Source organism: Oncorhynchus kisutch, linkage group LG14 (assembly GCF_002021735.2).
Source record: "Oncorhynchus kisutch isolate 150728-3 linkage group LG14, Okis_V2, whole genome shotgun sequence".
NCBI lineage: Eukaryota > Metazoa > Chordata > Actinopteri > Salmoniformes > Salmonidae > Oncorhynchus > Oncorhynchus kisutch.
In genome coordinates this window covers 32,007,489-32,026,667 of record NC_034187.2, presented here as the reverse complement: position 1 = coordinate 32,026,667, position 19,179 = coordinate 32,007,489, and the positions used below count along the sequence as shown (strand labels likewise).

The 19,179-nt window shown below is 41.4% G+C and overlaps 2 protein-coding genes across 5 annotated transcripts; one reads left to right on the top strand and one right to left on the bottom strand.

Moving 5' to 3' along the window:
* Nucleotides 1-4,519: 4,519 nt before the first annotated feature.
* Nucleotides 4,520-6,923, bottom strand: LOC109903162 (kazal-type serine protease inhibitor domain-containing protein 1-like). Of its 2 annotated transcripts, none has more exons than XM_020499803.2 (4): nt 5,706-6,923; nt 5,320-5,480; nt 5,015-5,162; nt 4,520-4,864 (listed from the first exon to the last, which is right to left on the bottom strand). In XM_020499803.2, exons 1-4 carry the CDS (start codon nt 6,184-6,186, stop codon nt 4,746-4,748), a joined length of 909 nt encoding a protein of 302 aa, XP_020355392.1. In that variant the 5' UTR covers nt 6,187-6,923; the 3' UTR covers nt 4,520-4,745. The 2 variants fall into 2 exon arrangements, with proteins under 2 accessions (XP_020355392.1, XP_020355391.1); XM_020499802.2 differs by having other exon boundaries at nt 5,015-5,189; nt 5,706-6,922.
* Nucleotides 6,924-7,480: 557 nt separating this feature from the next.
* Nucleotides 7,481-12,601, top strand: LOC109903955 (UDP-glucose 4-epimerase). Of its 3 annotated transcripts, none has more exons than XM_020500988.2 (11): nt 7,481-7,985; nt 9,540-9,673; nt 9,850-9,965; nt 10,148-10,261; nt 10,576-10,752; nt 10,891-11,004; nt 11,153-11,219; nt 11,399-11,484; nt 11,645-11,722; nt 11,934-12,048; nt 12,223-12,601. In XM_020500988.2, the coding sequence occupies exons 2-11, from the start codon at nt 9,553-9,555 to the stop codon at nt 12,291-12,293; spliced, it is 1,059 nt and encodes a 352-aa protein (XP_020356577.1). In that variant the 5' UTR covers nt 7,481-7,985; nt 9,540-9,552; the 3' UTR covers nt 12,294-12,601. The 3 variants fall into 3 exon arrangements, with proteins under 3 accessions (XP_020356577.1, XP_020356578.1, XP_020356576.1); XM_020500989.2 differs by having other exon boundaries at nt 7,787-7,985; nt 9,853-9,965; XM_020500987.2 differs by having other exon boundaries at nt 7,787-7,985; nt 9,847-9,965.
* Nucleotides 12,602-19,179: the final 6,578 nt, after the last annotated feature.

The window sequence follows — 19,179 nt, the reverse complement described above, 5'->3', positions numbered from 1 at the left end:
GGAAGAGGAGGACGAAGAGGAAGAGGAAGACAAAGAGTGGAAATATCTGATGAAATTCGAGCAACAGTTATAGACCATGTTCTTGTCCATGGACTGACAATGAGGGAAGCAGGACTTAGAGTGCAACCCAATTTGAGCCGATTTTCTGTGTCCACCATAGTAAGGACATTCAGAGAAGAGAACAGGTACAGTACACTACTGTATTTTTGTAATTGCACATTTACTGTACTACACTATATGCAGCTGTTTCAATAGACATGTGTAAAGTTAAGCACTGTATGTATTGTACTGCATGAATATGTTTTGGAACTGCACAACTACTTTTTGTAGAATTGCAAGGCTGCCACATGCAGGTGGAAGGACAGCTATATTCACTCAGGAGCAAGAGGCCGTTATAGTTGGCATGGTCCTTCAAGATAATGCATTACGACTCAGAGAAATCCAGGAACGAGGGATACAAGACAACACACACCTCCAGGGAATCGACAGTGTGAGCATTTCCACAATTGACCGTGTCCTCCATCGTAACAGGATGCGAATGAAACAAGTATACAGAGTACCTTTTGAGCGCATCTCACTTAAGGGTGAAAGAACTGCAAGCTCAGTATGTGCAAGTAAGTGTACATTCAGAAACAGTTACTGTAATCCAGATTGTCTACAGTACTAACGCCCAATTTTTCAGTTTTTGATTTGTTAAAAAAGTTTGAAATATCCAATAAATGTCGTTCCACTTCATGATTGTGTCCCACTTGTTGTTGATTCTACACAAAAAAATACAGTTTTATATCTTTATGTTTGAAGCCTGAAATGTGGCAAAAGGTCGCAAAGTTCAAGGGGGCCGAATACTTTCGCAAGGCACTGTATGTGATAGTGTGGGACAATGTCAGTTTCCACCGAGCTGCTCAGGTAAGGGAATGGTTTAACATCAATGGGCAGTTTATGAACTTGTACCTCCCTCCATACTCGCCTTTCCTGAATCCGATTGAGGAGTTTTTCTCCTCTTGGAGATGGAAAGTGTATGATAGACAACCCTACACCAGAATAAATCTGCTGCAAGCCATGGATTTAGCCTGTGGTTGTATTGTATACTGTAGTACAGTGCATTGTAGGCTGTATACTGTACAGTACTGACTGTATTACAGTTTTTCTCAATTGCTAAAACACTAAAACACAACTCATTTAGCTAATTATGCAGTATGTTATCAATACCTTAAACCATTTCACATGGTAAAACACAATTTGCAGATCTCACTTAGACTTTTCAGCAAAACTCTAAACACATTCTCATTCTCATTCTCAAAACACATGTATACGCTGTATATTGTACAATGGACAAATTGTATGGCCCTGAACATTGTGCTTTCCATTTACAGTTTTTCTCAGTCGCTTTGGTGCATTTCTTAGATCAAAAGTGCAATTCTTGATACTACTTGTACAAATTCCAAATCATCTAGTCACTTGTGCACATCATTAAAGCAATTTCTTATTCCTTTGAACAAATTGCAATTGATAATGTACAAGTGTCAGCTTTTTTCCACATTATCAATTGCTCATGTCATGTTGATCAAAATATAGTAGATGGTTCTCTGTTGAATAGTCTTACCCCTCAAAACATCTAGGCATTAGTTCCTTGCATAAGCCATTACATGCAAAATTGTTGAACTATTTGTCATAAACTGTCAAGCATAGTTTTACACATTTCTATTAGACCTTTTGTACAAATACGTGAATTGATGAATCGTGCAGGTGAAATTGACCCTCACTCATGAAGGAATGTAAAGTGTTAGTTCAACCAACAATCAACCAGTTGTCTAAATTGCTCAAAGTTGCATCTCATGAAGAATCAATTGGCAAGCATATATAGACAGACCACAACACAGAGTTGCAATTTTCCAATAATGGATGGACCAGGAAACGAACAGGGTCAACAGCCAAGAGGAGGAAGAAGAGGAGCAAGGATGCGTGGTGGAAGGCAAAACAGAGGAAGAGGCAGAAGAGGACATAGGCGCATAGACATAGACATATCTGATGACATAAGGGCCACTATTGTAGACCATGTTGTCAATCATGGCCTTACAATGGCTGAGACGGGTCGAAGGGTGCAGCCGTATATTGGGAGATCAACCGTGTCCTCAATAGTTCAAACGTTTCGAAGCGAGAACAGGTATGTCCACCAATGTACAGTGCACTGTTACTGTATATAAGCAGTATACTGTATACTTCTTACAATGCTTCATATTACAGTAGTCCACTTGTATTTCACAGCATACAGAAATATACTCTATACAGATACATACTGCACCTTACATGCACCCACCTGTATGTTTTACAGTAAAATGTGTGTTCGCATAGTTTTTGTCTATGTGAAAGTGTGCGATGCATCACTGCATTTCCCCACATAGGACTGCAAGATTACCTCAAACCGGTGGCAGAGGACGCCTTTTCACACCTCAACAGGAGGAGGCTATTTGCACCATGGTTCGAGTAAACAATGCCATGAGACTCAGGGAAATACAAAGGACCATTATAGAAGACAACGATGTCTTTGAAAACATCCATACGGTTAGCATCTCAACCATCGACAGGGTGCTGCATAGAAACCAGATGAGTATGAAACAGCTGTACCGTGTACCATTCCAAAGGAATGAGGACAGAGTTAAGGAGCTACGGTACCAGTATGTACAGGTAAAACATATCTATGTAACTACTTTACAGCAACATTTTATAGTGATACATAGTACAGTAAGCATAAACTGCACACATTTCCATTGCTGTGGAAGGAACATGCAATATATGTAAATTTTATGTCACTCTTCCTTACCAAAACAAATTCAACTGTGTGTTCTGGGATATAGCGTGTAATGGAGTTAGAATCAAGTGAACCCTCTCACAACTTTGTATACATGGATGAGGCTGGCTTCAGCCTGACCAAATACAGAAGGCGGGGTCGGAATATCATCGGTCACAGAGCTACTGTGGACTCTCTACAGGGCTCTCATCCCTGATGATGAGAGGGGTCTGTTTAGAGAGGATTTGCCAAAGTACGTGGTCATTTGTGATAATATGAGTTTCCATCGATCAAACATCATAAGGCAATGGTTTGTGACCCACCCGAGGATGCTCATAGAATTCCTCACACCTTATTCACCATTCCTTAACCCAATTGAAGAGTTATTTTCAGCATGGAGGTGGAAGGTGTACGATCGTCAGCCACACACACAGATGACCCTTCTGACTGCAATGGATGCAGCATGAGAGGACATCACAGTAGACGCCTACGTTGCATTGGAAAGGAAAATATCTGGTGTGATGTAGATGAGAATATGTGGGCTGACAGACAGGAACGTCTGGATGTGTAGAGACAGCACAACAGTGCTGCGGGCAAAGTTGTGCCTTAGGGGTGGTTTCCTGTGTTTCTTTCTAATTTCGTTTTTTTTCCTTTGTGCCCCTTAGGTTGTCCAGTCTCTTTCAATCAATAACCCACATACAGTAATATGTAAATAGTACTGTTGAAATTGATATATGCCATAGAAGTGCAGCCTTGTGCATTTTCAATACAGTAACTGTCACCCAAACTGTAACCTAAGTTTACATCAGGTAATACTGTCAAAGTACACAGTTACATTGACAACATGCCTAAACATTTTGACGATCTTGTTCGTGAACAATGACTCAATGACTTATCATTCTGATGACACTGACATGATCATTGGCATGAATATTTACTTTTGAGAGATGTACTAAGGATTTTTAGTGACTGACTAGTTTTAGAAACATATCTATTGTATATTGCAGTTTGTACAAATTGTTCTGAGAAATGCACATGTTAGGGATGATGTGAAAAATGCACCAAAGCAACTGAGAAAAACTGTAACAGTACTGACTGCTCAATAGATTTTGACTGGTTGCAGGTTCATATCAACAAAGAACAAGAATTACAGTATCACAGAGACGAAGGACAAGTTTGTGAGATGCAGGGTACAGTACTGTAAAAATAGGGGTACAAGGAGGAGGAAGAACAAAAAACAAAATTGCAAAGAGCAAAGCAGAGTAGTAATTTCTGATCAATTTTGAGCTACTATGATAGAACATGTTTTCGTTCATCAAAAGAAAATGACGGAAAAATATGAATATTTCTTTAGATTAAAAATGTACTTCTCCCTGAGAATTGTTTGTTTTGAACAATGTGTTTTCTATTTTTCGGTGTATTGTTTACTGAGTGCTTGAGAGTGTATATCATTTTGATCACTTTGTTTATGATTTGAGAGCAGTGTTTGATTTTGAACACATGTAAAATTGTTTTGAGGCGAATGTTTCATTTTGCAGAGGAGTCAGAGGTTATGTAAATAGTGTTTGAAGATGAGGTTTTCAGGAAATGGAGCAAGGTTTCAGAAATTGTGTTTTAGCAATTGAGAACAAGTGTAATGCATGGGCATAGCACCCTCTGCTGCTGTGATTCAGAACAACATGCAGAATGCAAATAGAAAACAAGTTGCAAATAATGACATACAAACATACAAAAAGTTAACAACAGTGTTTTATTGTCTTCGTGCTATGATAATGCGTGCCATAGTATGATACACTAATAGTAAAAACTAGTCTATTGATATGTGGTATTCTACGTATGAGGACATTTAGTTAACAAACGTCATGCTCAGACTACATGCTCTTGCTCCTCCTCTCCTTTGGTCAGTTGGTTCATTTTCTGTAAGTTAAACACTGTTGTTGTTATATAGACCCACAGTTCATCCCAGGTAGTCTCCAGATTCTGTCTGCCCATCATCGCTGCCTTCCTCAGTGTCATCATAGTAATACTCCTCTTCATCCTCCTCTTCATTCAGACGGCCTTTCAGAACCCTCAGCTCTGATGTAGAGACAGATCGGGGGGGGGGGGGGGGGGGGGGGGGGATGAAGAAGCCAATGGTGAAAACACCCGTTACAAATCATATGCAGTGTTGGACTGGGCTCTTACAGATGGAATGCTTTATGGATAGTATTAGCTGCCCTGTCTCACCCTGTCTGAGCACCGTGAGACGGGCGGACGCAGACGTCTCCCCCAGTGCATTGTGGGAGATGCAGGAGTAGATCCCTGCGTCTGAGAGGTGAAGATTCTGTATCTGCAGCCAGGTAGAGACTGTGTACCTCTGGGGGCCACCTCGAGCCTGGGAGGAGGAGAGGGAGGGTGGAGTCTGGGTATACAGGACCAGACACAGGCCACATAAATACACCAGATGTCACGTGCAAGTCCAACTTCAACAACGGAATGTAAACTTTGACATAAATAAATAGTAAAGTGGTACACTGGTGACATCATTAGACCTGGACAGAGATGTGTGGATCGTCCCCTGGCAGGAAGTTGTCACTGCCCTTCTTCCTCCAGCTGAGGTTGGGTAGAGGGAAGGCCGAGACCTCACAGCCAAACACAATGTCGTTTCCAGTGTAGTTGGACAGGTCTCTGGGGGCTCTGGAGATACGAGGAGCTGAGCCAGAGAGGAACGCCATATAGAGACCAGGGTTTACATTGTGGCTCTTTTCACAGAACATATCCACATTACTTTTTAAAAATATAAATAATGTAGTGAATCTTTAAAGCTGTAGCTCTGTTAAGACCTTAAAACCATGTCACAGCAGCAGTCTCTCTACTCTATTAATAGACCAATAGCTTTAACCTGACTGGTGCTATAATAAGATTTGACTATAGTCACCAGAGTAGCATGGTCCCTGTCCAGTGAGCCTCAGAGTGGTTCCTTTCCGGCTGGCTGCCTCTCTCAGCTGACACAGGTTGGGATAGGTGCGTCCATCAGAGCCACACACAGAGCCCTGTGCCTCACACACACACTTAGGTTCTGGTTCACCCCTCCTGCGGCCCCTCCGTCCTCTCCTGGTTCTCCTCTGGCAGACCAACCCCTCTCCACAGCGCCCATAGAACAACTGCGCCCCATCCGGGTCACATTGCTGCCCCTCCACGTTGCCACACTGCTCACAGCAGCCGCAGCTGTCCTGCACTTGCCCTGCTGGACAGTTAGAGGGCGCCAGAGGGCAGCGCTCCCTCTCACACTCCCCACAGCCCTCGCCCTCCTCCCATAGACGCAGCCAGCCGCGGTGCTGGGGGGGCACCCCAAGGATCAGATGGACAGATACACTCACACCGACACACATACACAACCACACCCCAGCCCAGGCCATGGTATGTACTTCCCACAACAAACACACAAGCGCAAATGCTCAGTCACTGTCAGAGCAATTTCTCCTTGGAAACTTACAGAAAGAGGAGACACTGCAGAACCCCAAACCAGCACCAAACTGCAAATGGCTCGTTTCTGTAGAACCCAAACCCCTGGCTCTGTCCAAAGCTGGAGAATGTTGATCTGGTTGTTATTGTGTAAAAGCCTGTGGCTGTGTTGTTCTTCTCTGAGCTGAAGTAATATAATAAATGTTCCCTTCTGTCTTCAGTTGCCACGTTGGGTTGGTCCTCCTCTAGATTGTTGGATTTCTGTGTTTGTTCCAAATGCCTTCTTCTTTTGTTCACCTTTCTCAAATAGTGTCTCCCGTTTGTGTTTCTCCAGTTTTAGAGAAAGCGATTCAATTCTGCACGTAAAGGAGGTGTGAGGAAATTGTACCCACCGAATACTTCTCTCTTCTCTTCTCCCGTCTCCTCTCCTCCGTCACAATGACTGCCTTTCTTCATGTGCCAGTGTTCCTCGGCAGGCCTGGAATGGTGCAAGAGTTTCAAAAATGCCACACCATATAAAAGAATGCCCCTCAATGTCTATTTCACATAGGCCTCCTCTCCTACAAATCTGTCATCTGCACAGACCATAAGTAATCTCCCATACACACTGAAACATGTATCTACGTTAAGATGGCACGTAAATGTCCATTTATGATGACATCCTTTCGATTTTATCATCCCTCTCTCTCTCACTTTCTATCAGAGCCACTCTGGCTAGTGGAGCCATGTGACATTCCTGGGTCTGGCAATGCTTTGTGACTGCCAGTGAATCTGTCTGCATTTTGGGAATACACATGCAAGAATGTTATTTAATATCTCTCAGTTGTTTTGTGCATTTTTGAAACACATGTTTTTTGTTATTATTTGGTAAACAAATTGTTTAAAGCTGAGATACAAAGAAACATATTGTTCTGCCTTGAGAGTTTGGGGGTATCATTTGCAACGATATAAAATCATCTTGGATAAGAGGATGGCTTGAATCATGTCCAAATTAGAATGGAAGTTTGCATTTTTTTATGTTTTTAAATATCTGTTCATAATGATGATTCATTACTTCCTCCTGCCCAAAAAATATGTTAACGATGCTTGTAAATTTTTTGTGTCAGGGCAATAATTTTTTTCTAACTCTGTAGTTTCTGTTCCTTCAATGTGGCCATAGCTGGCCAATCCAATGCACAAGCTCATTGCCACCACAATTACTGTACTGTCTCTAAATAGTCAAAGGCATGGTTTCATCCGGTGAATTCTGACGTCAGAGCATGTGAGGCTTCGTTGTTTGACGCCGTCCACGTATCAGTGCCAAGAAGTTAGCGCATGTGGTCCGTAAATGTTCCAACTGAACTGGGTGACGCTACAAAAATAAAAGTCCTCTCTGATAAATAGAAATAGAAAGTCAAATATGATCATTTCTGATAATACAATTATAACATCTTTAAGTCTCTAAGAAAATCGAGCTCTTCCTGCATTAATTATATCTGCTTAAAAAGTCATGGAAAAGGCTTTAAATGGGCTTTTAATTTGAAAGAACCGCGCATACGCTACCGGATGTAATTTGATTGTTCTGACTTACGCATGGTCCACGTATCTGAACAGGAAACAAGAAATATGTCCAAACAACTGCACTGGACAAGGGAGACTTATTTCAGGTGATATCTTTATGTTTTATTGGCAGTCGTTGACACACACTCTATCTCTACTGTATTCTTCGGACGTCATCTTTCCCGCGAAGACAATTCCTGGAGAAGAGGTTCAAGTAAGTATTTTAATTCATGTATGATCTCCTGGGTGAATGACAGTGGTAACTCATCCAGTGGTGACAGCTTAGCTGCAATAACTCAATCAGAAGAGTTTCATGTGAAGGTCTTTACCACATAAATAATCTTCTTGTTAACTGCCGATTTTAGTTGGACAATAGACTTCAGACTCTAGTGGCTGATGATTTACAGGCAGGATTGTCACGCATAATATAGCAGTTCAGTTGCTTTTTAGAATTGAATTATGTTGCTGATGTGAAAAAAAGGTTCTGCCTGGGCTCAGTCATATTCAGGTTATGTCATGGAGTTAATTGCAACTGCAGTATAATGTGATCTGGCAGAGACACTTTCTTCACTGCACCCTACAGTGCCTTCAGAAAGTATTCAAATATATTGAAAATGAAATAGAGAACTCATTTACATAAGTATTCAAACCCCTGAGTCAATACTTTGTAGAAGCACCTTTTGGGGGTGATTACAGCTGTGAGTCTTTTTGGGTACGTTTCTAAGAGCTTTACACACCTGGATTGTACAATATTTGCCCATTTATTCTTTAAAAAATGATTCAAGCCGATTTAAGTCAACTATAACTAGGCCACTCAGGAACATTCAATGTCATCTTGGTAAGCAACTCCAGGGTTGATTTAGCCTTGTGTTTTAGGTTATTGTTCTGCTGAAACGTGACTTTGTCTCCCAGTGTCTGTTGAAAAGCAGACTGAACCATGAAAAGTATACCCATAACATGATGCAGCCACCACCATGCTTGAAAATATGAAGAGTGGTACTCAATGATGTGTTGGTAGCTTTGCCCCAAACATAACGCTTAGTATTCATGACAAAAAGTGTATTTCTTTGCCACATTTTTTTGCAATATTACTTAAGTGCCTTGTTGCAAACAGGATGCATGTTTTGGAATATTTTTATTCTGTGCAGGCTTCCTTCTTTTCACTCTGTCATTTACGTTAGTATTGTGGAGTAACTATAATGGTGTTGATCCATCCTCAGTTTTCTCCTTTCCCAACCATTCATCTCTGTAACTGTTTTTTAAAATCAACATTGGCCTCATGGTGAAATCCCCTGAGCAGTTTCCTTCCTCTCCTGCAATTTAGTTAGGAAAGATGCATGTATCTTTGTATTGACTGGGTATATTGACACACCATCCAAAGCATAATTAATATATGTGGAAAAAGTCAAGGGGTTTGAATACTTTCTGAAGGCACTGTATGTTACCTTTTCATCATATGTTTCCTGGTTGTACAGGTGCACTAAGTGGTGACGTGGGTGGGGTGGGGCACTGAGATTGAATAGTGGAACTACATACCTCTTGCCATTTATTTTCTAGCTTTACAAGCACTCCAGGTTTTATGGGTTGTTATCTCTAAGACAAAAGGTAACCTGGGCTGTCCTGATATATTGTGATGGTCTCATTAAAGCCAGGCATTGATCTAAGGTAGATCTGAGGCCGAGCACAGCTCTAGAATGTTGCTATGTGCACTAATGATTGTTGTGTGTCGTGTGTTGCTGGTGTGTGATGTGTTTTTTGTCTTTGTAAGGCAGGGGGTCACGATGGCACAGAAGGTCCTGGTGACTGGGGGAGGAGGCTATATCGGCAGCCACTGTGTGGTGGAACTGATTGAGGCAGGATTCTGCCCTGTGGTCATAGATAACTTCAGCAATGCCGTCCAAGGTAAATGTCCTTAGTTTGCCTAGTGCGGCTTTGCGAGTAGGCTAATACGGCCTATGACACTCTATCTGTTTGACAGTTACTGTTTGTTTTGTGTGTGATGCTGATAACACTTACAGTCTAGGTGTGTTTTGTGTATGTGAGTTGATCATTGTTCCACATCCTTTTGTGTTTTGGAGGAGAAAGGGATGTCCCTGAGAGCCTGCAGAGGATAGAGAAAATCCTGCACACCAGCATTGAGTTCTATGAGCTGGACCTGCTGGACCGCCCAGGCCTGGAGAAGCTCTTCAAACAGGTTTAAAACTGCACATGTATCCCTGCTGAACAGTGTTCACAGGCTTCAACTAGGCCCCAGAGGATTTCCTCTTCAGGTCATGGAGTCAGGGACAACTCCTGGCCCTATTAGCATTTTTGCTCAAGACCTTTTGTCTTTGTTTCGGTTTCTACCTGTTTGTCTCTGTCTTCATGTCCTAACAGCATTCATTCAGTGCTGTAATGCACTTTGCTGGTCTAAAAGCGGTGGGTGAGTCCGTTGAGCAGCCATTGAGGTACTATCAGGTCAACCTCACTGCAACCATGAACTTGCTTGAGGTAAGCGAGAACACCTCAATCTTAACTTGCCTTGCATTTTTTGAAGCGACCTATTATGTAATGGCATTCACTGCTGCTTGCCTAGAACTGCTACCAAAGTGCATGAGTGCTTGTGGGTTGATTTTATAACTTTGTAGCACTGTACTTGTCTTTTACTTTTGACCCACTACTAGTGTTTGTGTCGCTTGCAATAATCTCAACCCGCTTCCTGATGTTAGTCTGCATGCTTAAGCGTGTGTGTGCCTTAGATTGCTGTCTCAAGGGCTGCTGTCTGTCCGTGTTTGTGTGTGTGTGTGCATTTGCATGCCTCCCAGGTGATGCAGACTCATGGCGTGCGCAATCTGGTCTTCAGCAGCTCAGCCACGGTGTATGGAGACCCCCAGCGGCTTCCCATAGACGAACAGCACCCTGTTGGGGGGTGCACCAACCCCTACGGCAAGACCAAGTTCTTCATAGAGGAGATGATTATTGACCAGTGTAAGGCAGAGAAGGTACTGTACCTACCCCAGGTTCTCTATTCAACATCACACACACCCTGGCCATCTGTTACATACGTCCCATGCATGATAGATGTCCTGAATAACAGTGTGTACCAATGTGTACAACAATACTACTATATGTATTCATAGGACTGGAACGCGGTGCTGCTGCGCTATTTCAACCCGATCGGGGCTCACTCCTCTGGGCTCATCGGAGAAGACCCTCAGGGCATCCCCAACAACCTGCTGCCCTATGTCGCCCAGGTAACCATAAGCAATGTTTATCCACCTTGAATGACGTGATATATACCACTTTGACTTATTCCTTTTCTAATCTCTGTTCTTGTCACTGGGATGTAGTATTGTAATTGACTTCACTTTATGTGCTGTGGTTCTCTCGTCGCTAACCCAGGTGGCCATTGGGAGAAGAAAACACCTCAATGTGTTTGGGAATGACTACGATACTATTGATGGAACAGGTAATGATGACTGACATTATGCTTAAACAAAAGTGGGTTGATTGACATTGATTGAAAACAACATTGAATAGAATTAAATCAAAATCATAACCGTCTGATGATAAATGTCAAGTCATATTTTTTGGGGGGTGAAATTCATCCAAATCGGAAAATAATCCTTCTCCTCTTTCTCTCTTTAGGAGTGCGAGATTACATCCATGTTGTGGATTTGGCCAAAGGACACATAGCTGCCCTCAAGAAACTGAAGGACAATTGTGGATGCAAGGTACAGTATACCGACTGCCTGAATTACCTGAACACACTATTACCTAAGTGATTTTTCCTGTCTTTCCTCATTCAGTCACAATTTCTCAGGTCTTGGCCATGTTCATATAGAAATGTGACATTTCCCCCCTCTCTCTCCCTCCCTGTATCTCACTCTCTAGGTGTATAATTTAGGAACAGGAACCGGTTACTCTGTGCTCCAGATGGTGAAGGCTATGGAGAAGGCCTCAGGGAAGGAAGTGGGTGACTTGAGACTCTTTTAAAAACTTCAGAGCCTTCATCCAACAGTATTTCTAGATGTATTTCCTCTTGATTGTAGGGAATGGTATCATTTTTAGAACTACATGTGTAGAAAGTGGCTACTTCAAGCAATGCCTGTCTGGCGGCTAATTTCAGATCAAACCATTTCACGTGGGGGTGGTTGTACTGTAACGATTGTCTTTGCCACAGATCATGTACCTGATCGCCCCTCGGCGAGGAGGAGATGTAGCATCCTGCTATGCTGACCCCCTTCTGGCTGAGAAAGAGCTGGGCTGGAAAGCTGACTTCGACCTGGAGAGAATGTGTAAGTACACTTATATTGAACTACTACTACCCTTTTACTTTCATTGTTACTCTGAGTCTGTACATCATTTGTCAACACAACATGACAGCTCCAGGCCTCAGTTCAATGCACAATCTTGATTACAAAGAGCAAATGTTTATTCTCATAATGTCATACCTCTGGTGGTCTCCAAAGGTGAGGACCTATGGCGCTGGCAGTCCAAAAACCCAACCGGATTCACTAATAACAGCCCGTCTTCAATATGATGTCCCTCAATGCTCATCTTCTTCACGTAGTCCTATGTTACTGGGCCAAAGCAAATCATAAAGTTCTTCATTTTTCTTTCGCGTACACACATGAAGAGACCTCAAGACAAAATGAATGATTTATATTTCATAATGACTTAATATTATGTTGTTGATTCCATACAGGTACTTCTCTAATGCTTAGGTGAAAAATACCATGTCTTATCTCTGTCTTGTCATTTGTATGTATTGTCATAGACATTTTCTCTAATGATATAATAGCTGAATCAATAGCCATAAAAATGGGGAAATAAATACAATTTCTAAACAAAGAAAATATATTGTGTCATTGTGAAATCATTTTTCATTGACCCTGGTAAGAGATGCTGTAGTGTATATGGTGCTTGATTGAATGGATTGTTTGATTTTACCATATAACTGAGTGGTAGCTATAGTGCTACAATATACATGTGGGAGGGCTATGTTTTTGGAACAATTAGTTCAAATTGTTTTTTTTTACAAAAATTAAGATGATCTGGTTGGACTAATCTTAGGAATGTTATTATTTCAATACTTCCAAATGTCAAGCCCTAAAAAAGGTGAGTATAGTCTCTAAAAGGGGGCACTTGTACTGTAAGTGGCTCCTTGGTCTCCGGCGCTCAGCACTGCCTGCACTGCCTTTTTTTAATCGTCTAACAAACGGGTTTCGGTCTTTAGGGCTGAGCAGGAAGTGAACGTGTAAAAGAAAAGAAAATTGCCCAATACTTTTTTTTTAAGTGGCAATGATGACAGAGATGGGGGCGAATAGAGCATATCGGGCACCGGGCGAACCAGGTCACCGTAGAATATCGATACCTTTGAAGTGGTAGAGCATTGGCAGAGACCGGGCAGGTGTAAGCAGGATATTGGGTATGGGGAATGATTCAGGCCAAAATTAAGCCTAGGCAACAGTACCACCATGTGGCTGTCGTCTACTATTGAATGTCCGGCTGAAATGAGGTGATACCAATGCCTTTCTAACGTCTGCGTGACGCCTGCGTATGAATAAAAATCCTATAGTTTTATATTTGTACCGTTTTCCCCATGCAAGCCAACATACCGATGTAGCTAGCCACATTGGCCTATGGTGTTGCCTACAGCTTGTGTGTTTCTGGCTATTATGGCCTAGAAAAGATTTACGTCTAATATATAAGTAATTTGGCTTTTCCTCAACACCTCATGATGGGATAGTACGTTATCTTATCTCGCTGTATACAGATCTAAACATTGTTAGCCAATCACATACTGTGTTGTTACCAGTTCCCACTGCATCAGACAACCAATAAGGTTTATATTTTATTTTTATGAAGGGTGGATCAGCTTAATATTGCGAAAAGATTGTTGCTTCCATCAATGTAATTGGCTGCATCATTTCCAATCCCCCATATATATATTTTTGTCAATATATATTTCCATATACATACACATATGTATACATACACATATGTATACATATACACATTTATACATGCACATACCTACAGTGGGGGAAAAAGTATTTAGTCAGCCACCAATTGTGCAAGTTCTCCCACTTAAAAAGATGAGAGGCCTATAATTTTCATCATAGGTACACTTCAACTATGACAGACAATGAGAAAAAGAAATCCAGAAAATCACATTGTAGGATTTTTTTATTTTTTTATTTGCAAATTATGGTGGAAAATAAGTATTTGGTCAATAACAAAAGTTTAACCACAATATGTAGAATAAACTGAAATTGCTGCCAACTTTCTTATGCGTGTTTAAAAAATGATGATATTTTGGAGATTATTTCCTTTTCAAACAACCGAAAGTGAGCAGGTGTAATCTGAATAAAGGGGAAAAGGCCATTCTTGAACATAGGATGAGGCATTCCTAATCTGTCTTTTTCTCAACAACTCATGGGATAGTACGTTATTTTATCTCGCTGTATACAGATCTAAACATTGTTAGCCAATCACAGACTGTTGTTACCAGTGCCCACTACGTCAGACAACCAATAGGGTTTGTGTCCATGACTTTCAGTCGAATAGACCAGTTCATAGGATTTCCCAGAGGGTCTGTGCTATCCAGGATCCTTATATGTCCCTATCTCAATCAAGTAAAAATGCAAGTGGTTAAGTTTAGTGTCACTGGGGATGGGAGGACATGGCACCCACACACTCTGGAATTGCATTTTTGTCCCCCCCAGTTTTACCATTGCACTGTGATACAAAAAGTGGTGTTGGTGTGGTTTAGGACCATGCGGACCCCTCAGAGTGGTCGGGTGGGCTGTTTGGTGGTTTGAGACTGCTGGATTTAGGACCACGTGGACACCACAGAGCGTGTGATCAGAGGCAGCTGTTGTCTGTGTGTGTTGTGCTTTTTCTCCGAGTTGTAACAGCAAGCAGAGAAGAAACTGGCTATTCCTTATTTGACTGATGTAGCTGGCAAGATAGCTGCTGTTTGACTTAATTGAAAAAAAAGCATTTATTCCCAGTGCTAAGCTAGTAGTGTAAGTGACGTGTAATGTTAGCTAATGTTTCATCCCTTCTCAACTGAAGTTTTGTCTTAATTTAGTAGCTAGTAGCTACAACAGCCAGTTCAGCTCTAGCTTCTAGCTATCTGTCAGGTAGCAATATATAACAGCTGTTTGTATGTATGGAAATGTTTTGTAGCCTTTGTTTTGTCCCGTCTCAATAGAAGTAAATGTTTTCGCCAGTTAATGTACCATTAGAGCTAGCCAAAAGTTGTCTAACATTAGCTATTACTTTACACAACACTATGCTCATCATGTCTTAGCAGGATCAAATGGTGAAAGGTGTCCCAGCAGGGTCAGACTGTCAGAGAAGACCAGTCTATGGAGCTCAAGGGAATTTTGCAGTTTATTATAACAGTCAGTGAATGGATACAACGTTCCATCTTGAGTTGATGGTCAGGCTACAGTCTGAGATGTGGGAATGATGGACATTTCAGTAAATGAACCATTGATTCTATTCTTGGATAATAAAATGTATAAATGTACACCAAGGTAATTATGCGTCTTGCCTCATCGGAGCAGGATCAGATGGTGACAGGGATCACAGCAAGGTCAGGCAACCAGGAAACACCAGTGTGTGACAGCGCTAAAGTGAACTTTTGCAGATGCAACACATTATTCTCTCTGTGCTGCAAACACTGGACAGGCCAGAAGCTTCAAAGATTTAAACTATTCTAAAGCAGTCTGACAAACCTCTAAAGTTGATTTACAAACTGTATCAAGGGTTGATAGAGGCTTTTCCCAATGACACAAAATATATAAAACAATAATGTGAGGAAGACCTGGGAGACACTATTGATGATGATGAATGGATACAGATGTGTTTGAATGCCCAGTCATATTCATATCATCTCAGACATACTCAGACATTACTGCAGTTTAAGACCATCCATAGAACGTACTATATGCCAGTGAAACTGAATATCACGCACTCAGAAATACAATTCCTCTGCTGGAGATGTGAAACACAAAAGGGGACATATTTGCATATGTTATGGTCTTGTCAAGGCTGGCTGAATTTTTGCAAAGAGTATGTTATTTTATCTCAGCATGTCTACAGACTCTACCCTCTCCCTGTTTTTGTTTGCTTGGAAATGTTGATACTGGAGACTGTTATCAGAAGAAACTGTGTAACCTAGCATTTATAGCAGCTAAGAAATGCATTGCCATTCATTGGAAGGTTGGGTATCCTCCCACAATGTCACAATGGATGGCAGAAATGTCAAGTTATGTATCACTAGATTTGAGTTATTACAAAATGTAGAGTATACTGTGCAACGTTCATAAGTTCTGGATGCTTTATGTGGAATACTGTACGACAAAAGGAGTCTGTATTGAAATCATGCCCAAATCAGGGGATATACTATATATATATATATATATATACAAACGTATTATACCTCTTCAAAATAGTGCATTCGGATATTTCATCCACACCCGTTGCTGACAGGTGTATGAAATTGAGCACACAGCCACGGCATCTCCATATTAGATTTAGTAGAAATGCAGGAAATTAGCTTTAGATGCCCAGACCCCCGCAACGTTATGCCCCCCCACACTTCTAAAACCAAAAACAGACACGGTATTTGAGAGCTCGCTAGCAACACAGACATTCATTGTTTTTTTTTGGGGGGGGGGGGGGTTAAACAGGAAAAACTATGGCAAAGAAATGGTACACCATACAACAAGAGAAAGGCGCGATTTTCGAGTCTGCCCCAGATAGACGATTAAAAAGAATTCACAAGATGTCCTTGATCCTATTGATGAGTGAGTATATTTAAGTTCTGATATTGTTATTAAATATTTAGGCCTACTGTGTTGGTAAGGCAAATATGGTTTATTTGAAAAGAAGTACTTTTTGCTGAGTTGACAACGTATAGTCGAAGGCACGTAGGCACATTTATTTACTGTGTCGATAGGGGAGTAGGCTAGTATACAATAATAACGTCATTTGATGTATGGTATTATTTATTTAATGGATTAATTAAATTGTAAATTTAAATATACACACGGGGTGCTATAGGACATGTACACGTTTTACATTGTAATACACTACCCCTACATGCCATTGTGTGCTGAAGCTATGGGACATTCACACCCAGACTTAATTGAATGGGGGATGCATAACTACTTTTCCATGAAGGACGGAAATGAGATACAACATACAACTTCGATTGAAGACCTAAGATCACGCCAGTAACATAACGGTATCCTATTACATTGTGGATACAGGAGTAGCCTATTCTACAATAATGTAACTGTATGTGCTTGTATTATTTATCTAATTGATCAATTAAATTGTAAATGTGGATGGGTACGCTACTTCATTCAATGAGTACAGCATTGTACAAGGTAGATACAGGAGTAGCCTATAGTCTACATAATAAAGTCATTGAATTAATTTATTTTAAGAATAAAGGTGTGTCCAAACTTTTGACTGGTACTGTATATAACGGAATTGATCGACATCAACAAACAAAGGGTAGCCTAAACAATTCACACAATGACACAATTAAAACGCACGATTTGTCAGGAGACAGAAAAATGCCTTTGGTGCTCTTCACCACACACCCATTCCCACCTTCTTGTCTAGACTTAGTTTTTTATTCCACTCAATACAATCTTTACAAGGAACAGGCCTAGGCGTAACCTTAACAACATGGTCAGGTATAAAGCAGTAGTCATTTATGGAAAACAAATGAAAAATCAAAGTCCATGCAGAGCATTGAAAACAATTATTGTTAATGGTGCCTGTTTAATAATAAAAAGCAGAAGATAGTAAATATAATTAATCACAATGGTTAACCTATGCAAATTAATCTGAAAACATCGCAGCCTTATTAACTGAAATTAATAGCCTGATTCAATGTGATTCTGAGAGATAAAAATGTTATCTGTTAAGCTCTTTGCTCTATGAATAGACCAATACTGCTTCTATCGTTTTGGTCTTTTGTTATAGGCATAGCCTACCACTAATATTCTAAATTGCTGAGCATTTAAAATAATCATATTTATCTTGGGATAATGACTCTTGCATTACATTTTAAAGTAAATGTTTTCATAAGCCCATAGGCCTACCAAGAACCCTTGTTGAGGCTGGGCAAGACCTTCAATAGGCTAGTCATGGAGTTCATCATTGTTATAGCCTAGATCGCTTTATATAATCTGGACTGTTGTTTTTTCTAAGGCGAAGCTAACAAGGGGTAACATGTGCTTTTTGCCCTGCCCTGCTTTTAACCATAAGACATCTCCATAGAAATTACTAGCCTAAGGACTGCATGGTGACAGTGACTGTGTCTGTTAAACAGGTAAACTTGTGGTAAACTGGGAACTCTGGGGGGGAAACGACGTCAGAAAGATGCCCGAGTTTGGATGACCGTTCAAATGTTTTTGCTTATTTTTGATTCCCAGTTGTCTTGAATACACTGAAGCCGGAATTCAGGGATTGCAGAGTTCCGAGTTCCCAGTTGTCTTGAATGCACTGAAGTCTGAATTCAGAGATTGCCGAGTTCCCAGTTGTTTGAACTCTGTGCTAGAGACATAGGCTACATCTTCTTTCTGAATAGGGCTCCATCCAACAAAGAAGCCCTCTTGTCCTTATTGATTTGAGAAATAGGCATACCTACACGGTAATCAAATCAAATTGTATTGGTCACATGGTTAGCAGATGTTATTGCGAGTGTAGCGAAATGCTTGTGCTTCTAGTTCCGACAGTGCAGCAAAATCAACAATTAATCTAACAATTCCACAACAACTACCTGTACTGACCTCGCCTTCTGGATGGTAAACGGGGTGAACATGCAGTGGCTTGGGTGGTTGTTGTCCTTGATGATCTTTTTGGCCTTCCTGTGACATTGGGTGCTGTAGGTGTCCTGGAGGGCAGGTAGTCTGCCCCCAGTGATGCGTTGTGCAGACTGCACCACCCTCTTGGGAGCCCTGCGGTTGTGGGCGGTGCAGTTGCCGTATCAGGCGATGACACAGCCTGACAGGATGCTCTCAATTGTGCATCTGTAAAAGTTTGTGATGGCTTTAGGTGGCAAGCCAAATTTCTTCAGCCTCCTGAGGTTGAAGAGGCGCTGTTGCGCCTTCGTCGCAACGCTGTCTGTGTGGGTGGACCATTTCAGTTTTTCCGTGACGTGTACGCCGAGGAACTTAAAACTTTCCAGCTTCTCCACTGCTGTCCCGTCGATATGCATAGGGGGGTGCTCTCTCTGCTGTTTCCTGAAGTCCACGATCAGCGAAGTGGAGATGCTGTTTCCTACCTTCACCACCTGGGGGCGGCCCGTCAGGAAGTCCAGGACCCAAACGAATAGGGTGGTGTTGAGACCCAGGCTCTCCAGATTAATGATGAGCTTGGAGTGTACTATAGCG